General features: G+C 47.1%; 1 protein-coding gene across 2 annotated transcripts in view; it reads right to left on the bottom strand.

The window, feature by feature from the left end:
• The window catches only part of Antxr1 (ANTXR cell adhesion molecule 1), a 176,026-nt gene that overhangs the window by 83,068 nt on the left and 78,724 nt on the right, over positions 1-14,234 (bottom strand). For both annotated transcript variants that reach the window (XM_060383696.1, XM_060383695.1), the window contains exons 11-12: positions 12,902-12,971; positions 11,383-11,461 (exon numbers count right to left, since the gene is read on the bottom strand). In XM_060383696.1, coding sequence (XP_060239679.1) covers positions 11,383-11,461; positions 12,902-12,971 — 149 coding nt within the window. The remainder of the gene's footprint in view (positions 1-11,382; positions 11,462-12,901; positions 12,972-14,234) is intronic.

Genomic DNA, 14,234 nt, shown 5'->3' on the forward strand with positions numbered 1-14,234 from the left:
GATGGAAACGGGAGAGCAAAATGTAACTGCAATACTTCGTAACATTCCCTGTGGGAAAGGAGGAAACTGGGGAGGGGAGGATGTTCCCAGTGTGCTTTGCTCCTCTGTCCGGAGTCCTCACCGCAGCCCCCAGGTTTGCTAATCTCCCCTCTGGCCTCTCCAGCAAGAGCACAGCTCCGAGGACTGTCTGTTTCCCCCTTTTTTTTGTGTCTCCTGACGCCCAACTACTAGTCATCCTGTTCTCTACACCTTCCTGCCTCAGGATTTTTGTCTTGTTTTTAAAGGCGTATTTTGTTATTTATTTATGTGTACATACATGTGTTTGCATGTGCTCGTGATTCCGGGTGCCCAAGCAGGACAGAAGAGAGCACCAGATGTCCAGGAGCTGGAGTTACAGGTAGCTGCGAGCTGCCTGACGGGGTGAAGGGAGCTGAACTCTGTCCTCCGCACTCTCTGGGTTGGGCCAGCTTCCCAGCCCTGACCCTCAACAAATATTATTTTAGGTTTTTATTGTTTGCTCTCTCCAGCTCTATGCTGAGATGACTGTCTTCTGCAGACACTTGAGACTAGGAATTTCCCTCTGAGAGCCACCTTGGCTGCACTCTACATTTTGGCATGTGGTTGTCTCTGGAAATGATCAAGTGTTTCTTAAACTCACATTGGCTCACGAATTGCCCTCGATGTGTACTTTGAATTTTGAAACATGCAAAATGTAAAAAGTTGGTTGGTAACTTCATTAGACATTGATATTTAATTTTTTTTTCATTCCAGAATATGAATGTGTTCTGTATGAAGTCAATCCTTAGGTGGGTGGTGGACAGGAAGTGACTGAGAGGAATTTTTTTAAAGCACATTTTGTTTTTTTTAACTTTTGCTTTTACAATACAGATGAATACAGAATCTGCTACCAGCCCTCACTCACCCACTCTAGGATGTCTCATATTTTATGGGCTACTAAGAAAACACTTGTCCATTAAATTATGTTGCTTTTTTTTTTTTTCAAAACAGGGTTTCTCTGTGTATCCCTGGCTATCCTGGGCTCACCCTGTGGACGAGGCTGGCCTCGAACTCACAGAGATCCGCCTGCTCTGCCTCCTTGCGTGCCGGGATTACGGGTGTGCACCCCTGGCTATGATGCTTTATCAACGAAATCATGTCTTAATTTCAGAGATGTTAAAATATGAGGAAAACCGTGTGTGTGTTTCTCACTAAACCAATGCAGTTCTAATATTGAACCTCTCATGCAGGCCGAAGGACTTTGTTCTCCGCCCATAATCTGTCAGCAGCTGTTTATCTATTTTACTGAATTATTCAAATCACTTCTGTTTTATCAATTATTTTGATGGTTGACCGACTAATTGCTGGGAGAGATGCATATAAATCTCTTCTGAACAGAAGATAGTGGGTTTATAAACTTCGCTTTGACATTCCCTCAGGTTTGCTTTTTAGGAACTGTGAGTGCGTCATTACGTGTAGATCAGAATCACGGTGACGTCAGGGTTAGCCGCTCCTCCCTACACCGTGGTCCTCATGACAGACGTGTCAGCATGGCCTCCTCCTTCTTCCTTTCCACTATAAAGTTTAATCTACCCTTCATTAAACAGCTACACTAGTTTTTTTTTTCTTTTTTCTTAATACGACTCTTCTCACATTTCCACTTCAGCCTTTGTTTATCTTTGTGTTTTATCTGTGTGTCTGTTAACAGCAGATAGCTGGGTGGTTTGACCGTGCACGCCATCATTCTGCGTTTCCTAGCGGCTGAGTTTGTCCACCCCATCCACTCTGTTTATGGATATTGGATTCAACTTGTATTTCTACCATTTGCTATGTGGGCATCTTAGCTCTTTCCAAAGCATAGTTCCAGAAAACCGCTTTTTTTTCTCTCTGTCTTTCATCAACTCTCAAAACAAGGAAATTTCAAACTCAGGGCAAACATTCTTTAAAATACTTAGAGATAAAATACTGACGAGTCAATCACTCAAATATCCAAGAAAAATAAACCAGCATGAGTCCTCCAAAACATCTTGAAATATATTTTTATGCATCTGAGGGTTATCAAAATAGAGGTGCTGGCACACTCCTTCTATTTCAGTTTGTAAGCAGTATTTGCGACCCCAGCTCTGCACTCTCGTGTTCCTGTGGTTCTCTGCCCTCTCTGCTGACAGTGTACCCAACCACAGGTATACTGTTAAAGTAACTTGAAAAAACATGACATTGCTTAACAAAACCAAGCTTTCCATTTTGTGTGGCTCTGGTGGGGGTGGGGAGGCGGCCGCTGAGTAAACAGAAGCCCTGCCTTGCCTATACCTGCCATACCTGGAAACCGAGGTGTCCTGAGAACACTCTGGCTTAAATATGACCTCTCTTTTACTAGGTTGGCTGACCCGCATCTCACAGGGGAACGGCCTCCAACATCAACAACACAGGTTTCTCAAGTTTATTTCCTAAACGGAAAAGCCAAGCTCATCCATTGCACTCCCCAGGGCCGAATTTACCCTTCTTAGCTCACGTGCGCTGAGGTCCACAATCACAGGCCCTCAGCTGTGGAAGGAGTCTCTAGGCTTTGCCAGCCCCGTCACAGATGTCAAACGGCCTTCACAGAACTCTGCCAGGCTGCCAGCTACCTGTGCTTGACCAGAACTGCGATGGAGAGCTCACGCCCACCTGAGACTGGCAATTAGAACTCACTCCCACCCAAGACAGGCAATGACGGAGGCTTTTAATAAGCCAGCCAGCAGCTGCCTCTTATCCTGTTCTGGTCTTTGTGTCTCTACACCTGCTTTAGAATGACCTGTCGCCCTGTGCCTGACGAGTCTCCAGACTGAGATCCATATTCTACACAACACAACTGACTCTGTAATGTTTCTCTCACATCCGGCGTCTCTGGGCTCGCTCTAAAGAACACTCCACACTGAACACCTCACTCAAATGCAGAGTTTGCCTTTGTGAGGTTACAAGGGCCCATCCCCTCCTTAGTTTTAGGAACCACACTTTGTTACTGTGTCCAAAAGACACAGTGTCTTCAGAAACCACATCACCAGGCCAGATGCACAGAGCTCACCGCCCAAGCTCAAGAACCCATATTATCTAGGTCTAACGTCTCAAAGCCAGCACCGGATGGCAGCAGATTCATCTGATCCAGGGCCTGACTTAATTTTATTGTCCTCTCCAACAAGCCTTCCCCCTGTTTTCTCAGCCCACACACTTTAGAGGACACACCATCTATAATTATGGCAATCAAAACCATGTAACTGGCCATCCTTTTGTCAAGGCTGAGGATAAAGCTCCAGGATCTGTCCATTTGCCTCAGGGCTGTGGGCTGGTCGCTCTTGGCACTGAGCTATTTCAGCTAAATAATGGAAAAGAGAATGAAGGCTTACTCTGTCCTTGAATGACCAAGGTGCACAGAGCTGCGGCCTTCACATGCAGGCCGCCTGGCTGCAGTCCACTCGTGGGCAGCATGCAGAGGAAGGGTAAGCTTCAGCCACGACGCCTTATGCTTGCTTTTATGGCTTCCCCTTGCCCAAACTCTGTCACAAAGTCCCTCTCCAGGCCTCTTTCCACCCACCCAGTGCAGGCTTCCCCTGCTCTTCCAGATGACATGAAGTTCAAGGAGAAGCGTGGGCATGGGAGAGAGCTGGGCACTGGGCAGGAGGTGAGAGGTTGTGAGGTGTAGAAACTATAGGGAGATCGGAGCTTGTAGCCGGTTTTGCCTTCTTTGGCACTTAGAAGGGCCTCCCTCCTTCAGGAGTGTGAGGAGCCTCGTCTGGGCTTAGGGAGGCAGTCACAGATGAGCTGTCTACTGACATGTTTTCCCAGGGTTTCTGGGAGGAGATGTCTGCTGTGGCTTTGCAGGAAGGCCCCGAGTGGCTGGAAAGTGATCCCCAGATGGGCTGTGTTTGTGCTTATTCATCTGAAGATGCACGGAAGTGGAAGTTTCTGGCCTTCATGACTAATGGAGAAATTTCGCAGGCCCCGTGTCCTACTGCGCTCCAAACTGTATTTACCTTTGGAGTGTCTTGTTCACCAGAGCTTTTGTCTCACAGTTTCTGGAGGGCAAGGGCCGGCTCCTGTTCCCAGAGTCTCTGACCCCCTCTCCACAGAACTGGTTTTACACACACTGGTCCTAATGTGATATCTCTGGTTTCATGTGCCATGGTGGCCTCTTCCCTGGACCACTAGCCGCAGAGCCCGGAGCCCCTGTGCCGCTAGCCACAGGATGGACCGTCCATCACAAAGGCAGATTTTGATAAACGTTTTGACGGATGGACTGCTTACTGGCCCTTGGAAAACAGAAGGGAAAAATGTCTCCCTGATTTGCACTCTGAAGGGCGCACAAGCATTTTTTTTTTTTTATTACGTTGGAAGGCGAGCTTCCCTCTCAGCCCAGGATACTGGACTCGCTCCCTACCCTGCTGGTGAAACTGAAGAAGTTTTGGCAATGGTGGCCATGCCAGGCATCTGTTTACCTAGAGAGCTGTCTGACCATAAAACCAAGCTGTGTTTTGTGTGTCTCCAAGTTCCTTTAAAGCTATTGGTAAGAGATCTGAACTGGCATAGGGAGTGGGTCTGGGTGGTTGATCTGGACAGAACCCTTTAGGCAGTGCTGGGTGGTGGTCCCTGCCTTTTCTGCAGCTGCTATGTGTAGCCACTGTGACCTCTGTCTGGCACACCCCTTTCTGATCAGCCTCAGCATGGCAGATTGTCTCCCTCAGGCAAAGTTCTATGTTTATATCAGAAAGAGGGTTCAAAAGGAATGAGCAGAAGAGGCTTTGACTGGAAGGCAGCAAGACTCTTACATGAATGTGCTAGTGAGTCAAGAGAAAGAACTATTTCTTGAATGGATTTTAGTTAGTGTTTTTAAAGAGTCTGGATGACAAACTAAGAGTTAGGTGATATGAAGGTAAGAGTTTTTTCTGGCTGAGATTCATGGGGCTGGTTTGTTAAAAAATGTAGATTCCTGGGCTAATTCTGATTCTTAGAACAGTTTCCAACTGCTGTACTATGGACGCTTCGTGCCAGAGAGTTCTTTATAGGGGAGGAGGCACTGAAGATCTTTTTCTCAGTCTTTGTTATTCTCTCTCTCTCCTGTCTCTCTCTCTCTCACACAGTCACATACCCAGTCACACACATGCTGACACACAAATTCTCACACACACTCACATTCATACACGTACAACACACTTACTCAAACATATATTTATAGAAAATTTCCATCAGTTGTGAAGAACAGTCTAGATCCAGGATAAAATGATTAGAATTTTTGGGGAGTGCCAGCAAGATGCCTCTGCAGGTTAAGGAATTGCCGCCAAGCCTGGCCTCCTGAACCTGATCTTGGCACCAACACAGTGGAAGGAGAGAACATCCCTCAAAAGTCATCAGCCTCTAGCCTACAAGTGCCCCTCCTCCCTGCATTAATGTGACTGTAAAAAAGAACTTTAAAAAGAAAAAGAAAGAAAAATTAGTAGTAAGAATTCTTGGAGAACAATCTAGAAACCGAGGTATATTCACACGAAGGGAATGATACCCTACAGGTGCTGTGTGGCCTAGGGTAAGCACATGCCACAGGCACGGCAGGGACTTCAGACGTAGCAGAAGCACCTCTCCAGCAGCTTGGCTACTGCCCTAAGGCTATTGCTTACTTTATTCCTGCACCAAAGAAACATTTGTTTTTATAACAAAGTAGCAATGGAAAAATTTACAACAAAGTAGCAACGAGAGAAGGAAGCCGGCCTTGTTTGACTTATCAGTAAATCGGATTTATTGGTTTCCTGTCCTCAGTTATTTTGTAAGCAACCTTAACAGCCAGGCTTATCATACCCTAAGAGGGAATGTATCAGGGGGAGAAAAAGCCGCCACAGGGCTTGTTCAGCAGATTCTGTAAGGGGCAGAGAGATGTTACAATAAACTAACAAGGCCATCGTTCTTTGATGATAGAGGACTGTGGCCTCCAGCTCCTTAAACAAGTTACCATTATCCTGATTGCAGCCATGCAAATTACCTGCCTAAATCAGCCTCCACAGTGGTGGGGCTGTTTTTGTTTGTTTGTTTTGTTTTAAATGCGTTCTCATATAGTGGAGAATGGCCTTGAACTCATTATGTGGCTGAAAATGGTGTTGAACTCCTGGTCCTCCTGCCTCAGTCTCACCGGGGCTGGAATGACAGGTAGGCATCACCATGCCTGACCTTGGAGCTGGGGCTTAGGACTCGATAATCACGATAATCACGATAATCACAGTACATCTTGCCATACCTGCAACATGCAGGGTTTCTTGCTTTGATGCCTCAAGCTGGAGATCATTGAATTTTTATCTTCATTCAAAAAAAATTATCTGACTAGAAATACCACATGGGTTTTCTTTAGTTATTAGTTATTGTTTTTAGCTAGGATCTCTCCCACATAGGTGAGGAAGAACATGGAAGCATATTCTCATTTATCTAGTGGTTAATTAGCCTTGAAGCCTCAGATATAACTTTGTTTCCTTCCTTTCTTTGAAGACTGTGATTTTTACAGCACTGGCAAGAGATGCAAAAACAAACCCTCTTAGTGAGCTCACATTTAATCAGCAGTGAGAGTCTGGCCTTGTCACTTACTGGATGACAAGATCCTACAAAGTTCAGAAATGGCCCCAATTAAAAGGCAGCAGGCATGGGAACAGAAGTGAAGGGGGAAGAAACCCGCAAGCCACAGGGTCCTGAGCACTTGCAAAGGCTGTCTTCCCCAGGCAGAGTCTCTGCCCATTCATTCTCCTGCAATCATCGTTCTTAAAATCACCACTGTGGCGTTACCTCCCCCACTGACATTCATGCCTCCTTTTGGCCCCTCCACACAGAAATCCTACGGCATTTACACTGGACTCATGTAGCCCCGCTCTCTCCATGTGGGTATGTACAGAGCCCAGAGACACCCTCTGGTGTCGTTTCTCAGGTCCACCTTGGTCTTTTTGAAAGTGCCTCTAGTTGACCTGTAACTCTCTAAGAAGGCCAGGCTGGCCGGTGAGTGAGCCTGAAAGGCCTGCTGCTCCAGCCTCCCTAGGGCTGGGGTTCCCACACCAGCCCAGGTGAGCCCTGGGGATCAAACCCAGACACTGACTGGCTGAGCTATCTTCCAGCCCCCCTGTTCCCCATTATTCATTCACACGCCTGGTGGGCTCCTTCTGCCAACAGCCACTGCAGATTGTTGGTGGGATACTGGATACACAGTAGCTGCTAACGAAATGCTGGTTGAACACTTTCCTGAATTCTGCTTTCTTTTGGTAAAAACGTGATAGACTTGTAAAATGTTTATTTAAAGGAAAATGTTTACTTCAAGGAAAGCTCCTCCTGGTCCTAAAATCGACCTGCTTGGTCCTGTGCCAAATCAGTGATTTCCTTATCTTCAGGCTACAGTCTGGGGAGGGAAGAGTGCCAGGCTAACAGCTCGGCTGGTGTGTGTTGGAACTGTTGGAGAAGGGGGCTGAATGTTGACACCTATAGCCAGGCACCTCTGCAAACTTTACTCTGAGTATAGGAATCCTTTAGTGCATAAATGGAAAAAAAAATCTCCATCCTATAAATCTGAGTGGAATTTCTACTTTGGGCCAGGGCAGAAGTTATTCACCATGGCTCTTGGAATCTTGGGACACACTTGTCCAAATGGGCACCAAATAAAACGAGAAAAGTCTTAGCTTCATATTTTAAAATGAGTTTTGCTTCCAGGTGACGGGACTGGGCAGGCTATATTGGCAAGGGCAGGACTGGGCAGGCTGTGATTGGCACAGGCATGACTAACCCTTTGCTTAGGCCCCAGGGATCATTTTTGATCTGAAAAACACATCCTCTGGACACACACGAGCCTGAGACTTCCCGTCACTTCTGGATGACCACGCCTTCCACCTTCCACAGAAGCTCTGCTTTGCCCAGGCAATTTGAGTGTTTTGAGTTTCTTTCTGCTCAGGTCCTGGAGGGGAATGGAGCTCTATGTTTGTACTGGGAGTTTTTATTTTTATTTTTAATTTTTTTTGTCATCGTGTTTGTTTCCTTCTAACCACTTAAGTGTGGTTGAGTGACAAGCGTGTACACCACAGACATGTCTTGTCTCTAAAGAGTCGGTCTGTTACCATGGGACCCAGGATAGGGGACCCATTTCTCTAGAGAGACTCAGTTCAAACTGGATGTGCAACTTAGGCTGGCTCTCAAGTTAAGATCCTCCTGCCTAAACCTCCAGAGGGCCGGGCTTACAGGCGTGCACCACCACACCCAGCAACGTCAAAAGTTCTGTTTAGGCTTCCATCACAAAACGCTGACTGCCTGCCAGGCCCTCTGCACAGTGCAGAGACTGTTTATAACACTCGCATAGCGTCAGCTGTGCAAGCTTTACCATCTTTCATTCCTGAGTTAGGAAACCGAAGTACGGGAGGGGTGAGCAACCCAGACATGGCGACCTAACGGGTAACCGGCACAGCGATGTCCCTGTGTCCCCTCAGCTTTCCTCCAGCCAACCACCAGCCAGTGGCCACCCCATCCTTTCAATGTCTGGCCCTTGGGGACATCTGGTCCTTTTCTTCTCAGGTTTCACATACAGTGCTTCAGGAGAGGTGGAAGCCTCTCCGCTCCCTTCCTATGCAGAGCCCTTCACCAGCCACGCTGCTGCTGCCACGTGCCAGTCTGCCCACCGCCTATCTCCACGGGGCGAGCTTTCAAATTCAAGGATCTTGCAGTTCCACTCCTCCAAAGCCCAAACGCTCACCAAGTCCCACATGCTTCGTCCCCAGTCACCCCCCTGACTGTCACTGTCTTCATCTGATCCCCTGCAGAGACCCACTGCTGGCCTTCTTACTTTGCCTTGCATGCAGGGGTCTCTGGCCTCAGGGTCCTAACGTTAGGGGTCTTGCTTTGGAATCTTCTATCCTCCTCAGTCTTCCTGTGTTCTCACAGCTAACTTCCTCACCATCCAGGGCTCTGCTCGGACGCCACCTTCTCAGTACATCCCCTTTTGTGTCTGCACTGGAGCCCACTCGCCGGAGCAGTACCAAACCCTCTTATTTAGTCTTTTTTCCTTATTGCATATATTATGTTTTACCGGTCACCATGTGGCCTCTACCCTCTGTCTACTGATGTATTCTAAGTGCCCAGGAAGGAACATCTTGTGATCAATGGCTCTGTTGAGCAGGTGAACGAATGGTCTTGCATCTCAAATCTTAGGCTAACAATGATTTTCCTATAGACCAGCAGAACAATCTCAAGTGAAAAGGAAACTACTCAGAATATATCGGAGGGTGATTTTAATCAAGAATCCGTTAAACAGGAAACTTGGTGACGTAGTCAGATAAAGGTAATCTGAGGTGTAAGTGGGGGTTGGAGTGAGATACAGTGGGCCTTTCCTGGGAATCATTTAAGCTTTGCAGCACATTGTTAAGGCTACCCTTTCTTCTTCAGAGACTCAAATTTAAATTTGCAGTCTTGTATTTTCGTAAGCTTGGTCACTCCTAAGATTTTGTTCACTTTCCAACTTCCCTTGCCCTTGCTGACTCAAGAGCAGTAACTATTTGTCTGTGGTGTGGTCAGATAAAATAAGAAATACAGGTCCACGCTGCTGGAGCACTGTGAGGCTGCAGGACTCTGGGCGCAAGCTCTTAGAGTTGGTGTATATTAATCATTTCCTGTAGGTTGACTGGTTCTGAAAGAGTCAGCTCCTAAAAGACTAGAGTAGGGGACACCTGAAGGCACTTTGCTGCTCCTGCTCAGGCATCAAATTTGGTAGTGTAATGCTCAGCTATCCAGAGTGGACCCAATGTCTGAGCCATCAAATTTGGTAGTGTAATGCTCAGCTATCCAGAGTGGACCCAATGTCTGAGCCAGGACCATTTCTAAATAGTGATACATCTCTGTGACAATATTAGTAGTTTTGGTCAAGTGAACCTTTTCCATCATCTGTTCCTGTGACACTGGCTTATTATCCACACAGGATGGAGTCTTCTTATAAGGAGATGTTAAGAAGGACAGTCATTTGCAAGGTAAATTATTTTTGCCTCATTTGACTTCAGGGCACAACTGCTATCGATCATCTACCTGTGACAATGCTAAGGACTTGACACCAATTACTAAAGAGTTCTAGTAACATCTTTTCCAATGGCTAACCAGGAGAGCCCTTTGTGAATACATTCACTGACTCCCTTCATTGCTAGAAAGATCTAATGGAGAATTCACACTTGGTTAAAGAAAGAAAACATCCAGAAACACTTTTTTTAGGGGATGTGTTCTTTACTTGAGTGAACTGAGGCCCAGGTAGGCTGAGCTTTGAGACGGTGAAGGTCAGAAGGGACTTCACAAGCCTGTGCGTTCCCAGTCACGTCTCCCTTCCCTGCCTCATTTCCTCAGAATGCCCTGGGAGCACCAACACCAGTGCTCACACTCAGTCAGGGTAGCCTGAGGTGCAGTTGTCACACACAGTCCCTCCCTTTTAAACATGTGTTTTTTTATTTATTGGGCATCACATTAAAAGAAAAGGAAAGAAACAGCTCCTCAGGCAACTTTAGGGGTAGCCAGAAATGAAAATTGTCCAACAGGAGGGAACCATGTTGTAAGAGCCGGCAGAGACTACTTTGTGGCCCTAATGCAAGGTCCCTTTAACCTCTTTCTCTGGCTTCATTAGTTTTGTTTTTTGTTTCGTTTTCCTGCAGATGGGTGGTTCTCGACCTTCCTAATATTGAGACTCTTTAATGTAGCTCTCCATGTTGTGGTGACCCACTACCATAACAATATTTTCGTTGCTACTTCATAACTGAAATTTTGGTACTGTTATGAATCCAATGTAAATATCTGGGTTTTCCGATGGTCTTGGGTGACCCCCGTGAAAGGGCTGTTTGACCCCCAGAGAGGTAGTGACCCACAGGGTGAGAACTGCTGCCGTAGAATATTCCCACAACCACATACATGACTTTCCATTTTCCCATTCTTAAGTGATAGCTTCTCTATAACATACAGGCTCTCTATGTCTTCCTTACCTGGCACAGATTTCCTGCTTCCTAAAAAAACAGAACAAACAAACAAGACCCCAAACTCTTTAAAAACATGTTTTCTGTGTTGGCCCGTTCCTTCCTGACTACCCTCTCAGAGTGTCTAAGCCCAGGTCCCATCCTCACTGTAGTCAGTTGAATCATCTGGGCAAGACAGAACAACCAGGGCTCTCCCTCAACACCAGAAATGGAGAACCCGACGACCTGGCACAGCATCACTGATACCCTTCACAGAAAAGCACACCCTGACCCGGCTGGCATCAGGGCTCAGCGGACAGGAAGGACAAAGAATCAAGACAGTCCATGGCTGATGGTGGAGAAGGCTGAGGTTTAGGAAGAGCAGTTGGAAAAGATAATGGCAAAGGGGCGGAAGGTTCCGACTTACACAGTGTGTGGTGGTGATGATGACGGAACTGGAGATGAAGGACAGGCCGTCATTCATGCTGACTTGCAGTGCGGCTTTCCTGCAATGACCAAAGAACCAGATGGGCTTAACACAGTGTGCTATGAACAACAGCTCGAGAGTCAGAGAGAGCCTGGCCGTGTTCTGTGGGGCCTGAGACTCTTCCTTGCAGATGGAGAGGACACCCTTTCAGGACCACAGATCTGTGACATCCAAGAGATGCTGGAATGCGCCTAGCTGATATGTCAAGGCATTAACTTTGCATTGTGATGGACAAGCAAAGCCTTGTTGTTTAACCCGTTTGTTATGCTTCATGATAAGATAAAGCTTTCTTTCTTTGTTTGTTCCTTCCTTCCTATATATATATATATATATATATATATATTTTTTTTTTTTTTTTTTTTTTTTTTTTTTTGAGACAAGGTTTCTCTGTGTAGTCCCTCGTGGCCCTGAAACTCAGCTTGGGAGAGCAGGCTAGCCTCTTAGATCCACCTGCCTCTGCCTCAGCTGGGACTAAAGGAGTGCACCACCACACCTTGGTAGAGAAAGCATTCTTACGAGCCACCCAAGTTATAGGGATAAACTGGACAAACTCTAAACTGCATGCTCAGCTCTTGCTAGTGTAGACTCAGTGGTTTGATGGGGCAGTTTTGTGACTCTGCGTTAGACTCATGGAGATTCAGCTTTGGACAGACTGGAAGGTCTCACCAAGATAATAACTCATGTCTCGCTATGTAATTGTGGGCTGGGGGGGCAGGTAACACACCCCAGGGTCACAGGCTGATTGCAGACACTCAGTCAGAGGTCTTAGTGGGACTGAATGGTGAAAGGACACTTTGGATGAACAACTTTAATGTTTTCCATGGAAGCCATCTCCAGAATGCTAGCCATGGTTCTGGGGAGGCTCTTTTCTGTCCTCCGTAATAACCTGGGCTCTCTGGGCCCCACAAAGCCCTGTTCTAGCTCAGGCTGTTGACTTGCCTTCACTGACATCTTGTCAGCACTTATTTCAATGCGTGCCATGAGATGTCCCTGCACGTGAGTTCAGGGGTTACAGGTGAACACCTGAGGCTCTGTGGAGGGCTGAGGGAGGGTTCTTTCTGAGTGACCTCATCTTGAAGGAACAGGTAACAGTCGCTTTCCAGGACACGGATGACGACAGGGTGACGTCATACATGTGAGAACTTTCTAGAAATGTGGTTGAGTCAGCAGACCTAGGCTTGGGCTCAAGCTCTTCCACTGGCTGCTGCGTGTCCCTGAGCAAGTCATTAAAATCCTTTTAGCCTGAATGGAAGTGTGTCTTAGTCACTGTGAACTACGGAGGATGAGAGATACTCAGTCACCCGCCTGGCGCCTGCTTCTCCATAGCTTCGGCACCATTGTCACTGGTAGACTCCAGAGAAAGATCTCGAAATGATAATAAAGAGAGATATCAGTGTTCCTCTGACACCTCTGCCTCCTCCTCCCTGGCTGCAGGACTCTGTGGCTAAGGAAAACTTACATGCCAACTTCTTTTAAGATTGGCGCTGGGCACAGCAAGTAAGTATCTTCCACAGCAAAGGGCTTCTCATCTGGAAAAAAAGAAAGTCACAAGTTATGGTCTCCAGTTCAGTATCCTTGGAGGTTGTCAACCAAGTCCAGAGGGACAGGAAGAAAACAGAGAACCGTGTGAAATGAAAGCTCCTCTTGCACTGAGTTATGGTTGGAATCTAAAATGCCCCCTGAGGGTTTACTGTTGAAACCAAGTTGCCATGCTGGGGGAGGTGGGGCCTAGCTGGGCTGGAGTAGTCACTGGGGGGCTAGAGATTGCTGTTCTTTTGGTAGTGTTCTCTCTCTCTCTCTCCCTGGCTGCCATGAGGCGAGGAACTTTCCTCCTTCACACCCTTCCAGCTTGATGGACTGACTCCCCTCTTTGTTTACCTTGGTATTTGTCAGAGCAGCAGAAGGCTGACATATATGGTAGCCCCCTCCCCACACTCACACATGGCAGCACCCCAACAGATGCAGTAGCATGCACTAGGAAGGAACTCAGTGCCTCCTTCCTGATGCTGGCCTCCTGGCTCCATGTCCATCTAGCTGACATTATTCAACAACATATTTGAGAGGTTCTGAGGAGAATCAAGTCTATACCCGGCTTGAGAAAGGCTGACTTTATGGAGAAGATGCTCTGCAAACACAAGCAGGTGCAGCAGGTAGCCCTGGGTATCAGAAGACAGGTGGCTTCCTTTCCGTAACCATATGGTCAGGTCTCAGGAAAGCCAGGCAGGAGTTGTGCTTTATTGGAGACCTGGGAAGAGGCAGCTCTGGTGCGATCTGGCATGAAGGACTCGGCAGATACAAGTGTGCCGTAGGGTAGGTCAGCGCGAATTGTATGGAGGTTGCAGGAGACAGTTATTCACTGTGTTCATCATCAGTACAGAGCAGGGCCTTTGCAGAGACATCAAGTTGATAAATAAAGTACTTTAGTGCAAGCATGAGGACCCAAGGTCGGATCCTGAGCATCCGTATAAAAGCCAGGCAGGGTGGCTGGCCCTTGAAATCCCAGCACTGAAGAAGCAGAGACAGCAGGTGGCTGGAGTCCACTGTCTCGCTGGGCTAGCTGAAGTGAGGCTTCCTTCTTGGGTAGCATGCAGGCAGATGGCTGCAGAATCTGGAAGCCCAGTCAATCAGGTCCTTACCACTTTGACAGCAGTCTGCTCGTGACAGCGTTGGCCACTACAGCAAGAAGAGATATCTCTCTCTGTGTGAGTGTGTTTTTGTATGTGTGTGTATGAGAGAGCACTGAGTGTGTGAGAAAGGAGTGTGTGTATGTGAGGTATGTGTGTGAGAGAGAG

Source organism: Meriones unguiculatus, chromosome 5, assembly GCF_030254825.1.
Source record: "Meriones unguiculatus strain TT.TT164.6M chromosome 5, Bangor_MerUng_6.1, whole genome shotgun sequence".
Lineage (NCBI taxonomy): Eukaryota > Metazoa > Chordata > Mammalia > Rodentia > Muridae > Meriones > Meriones unguiculatus.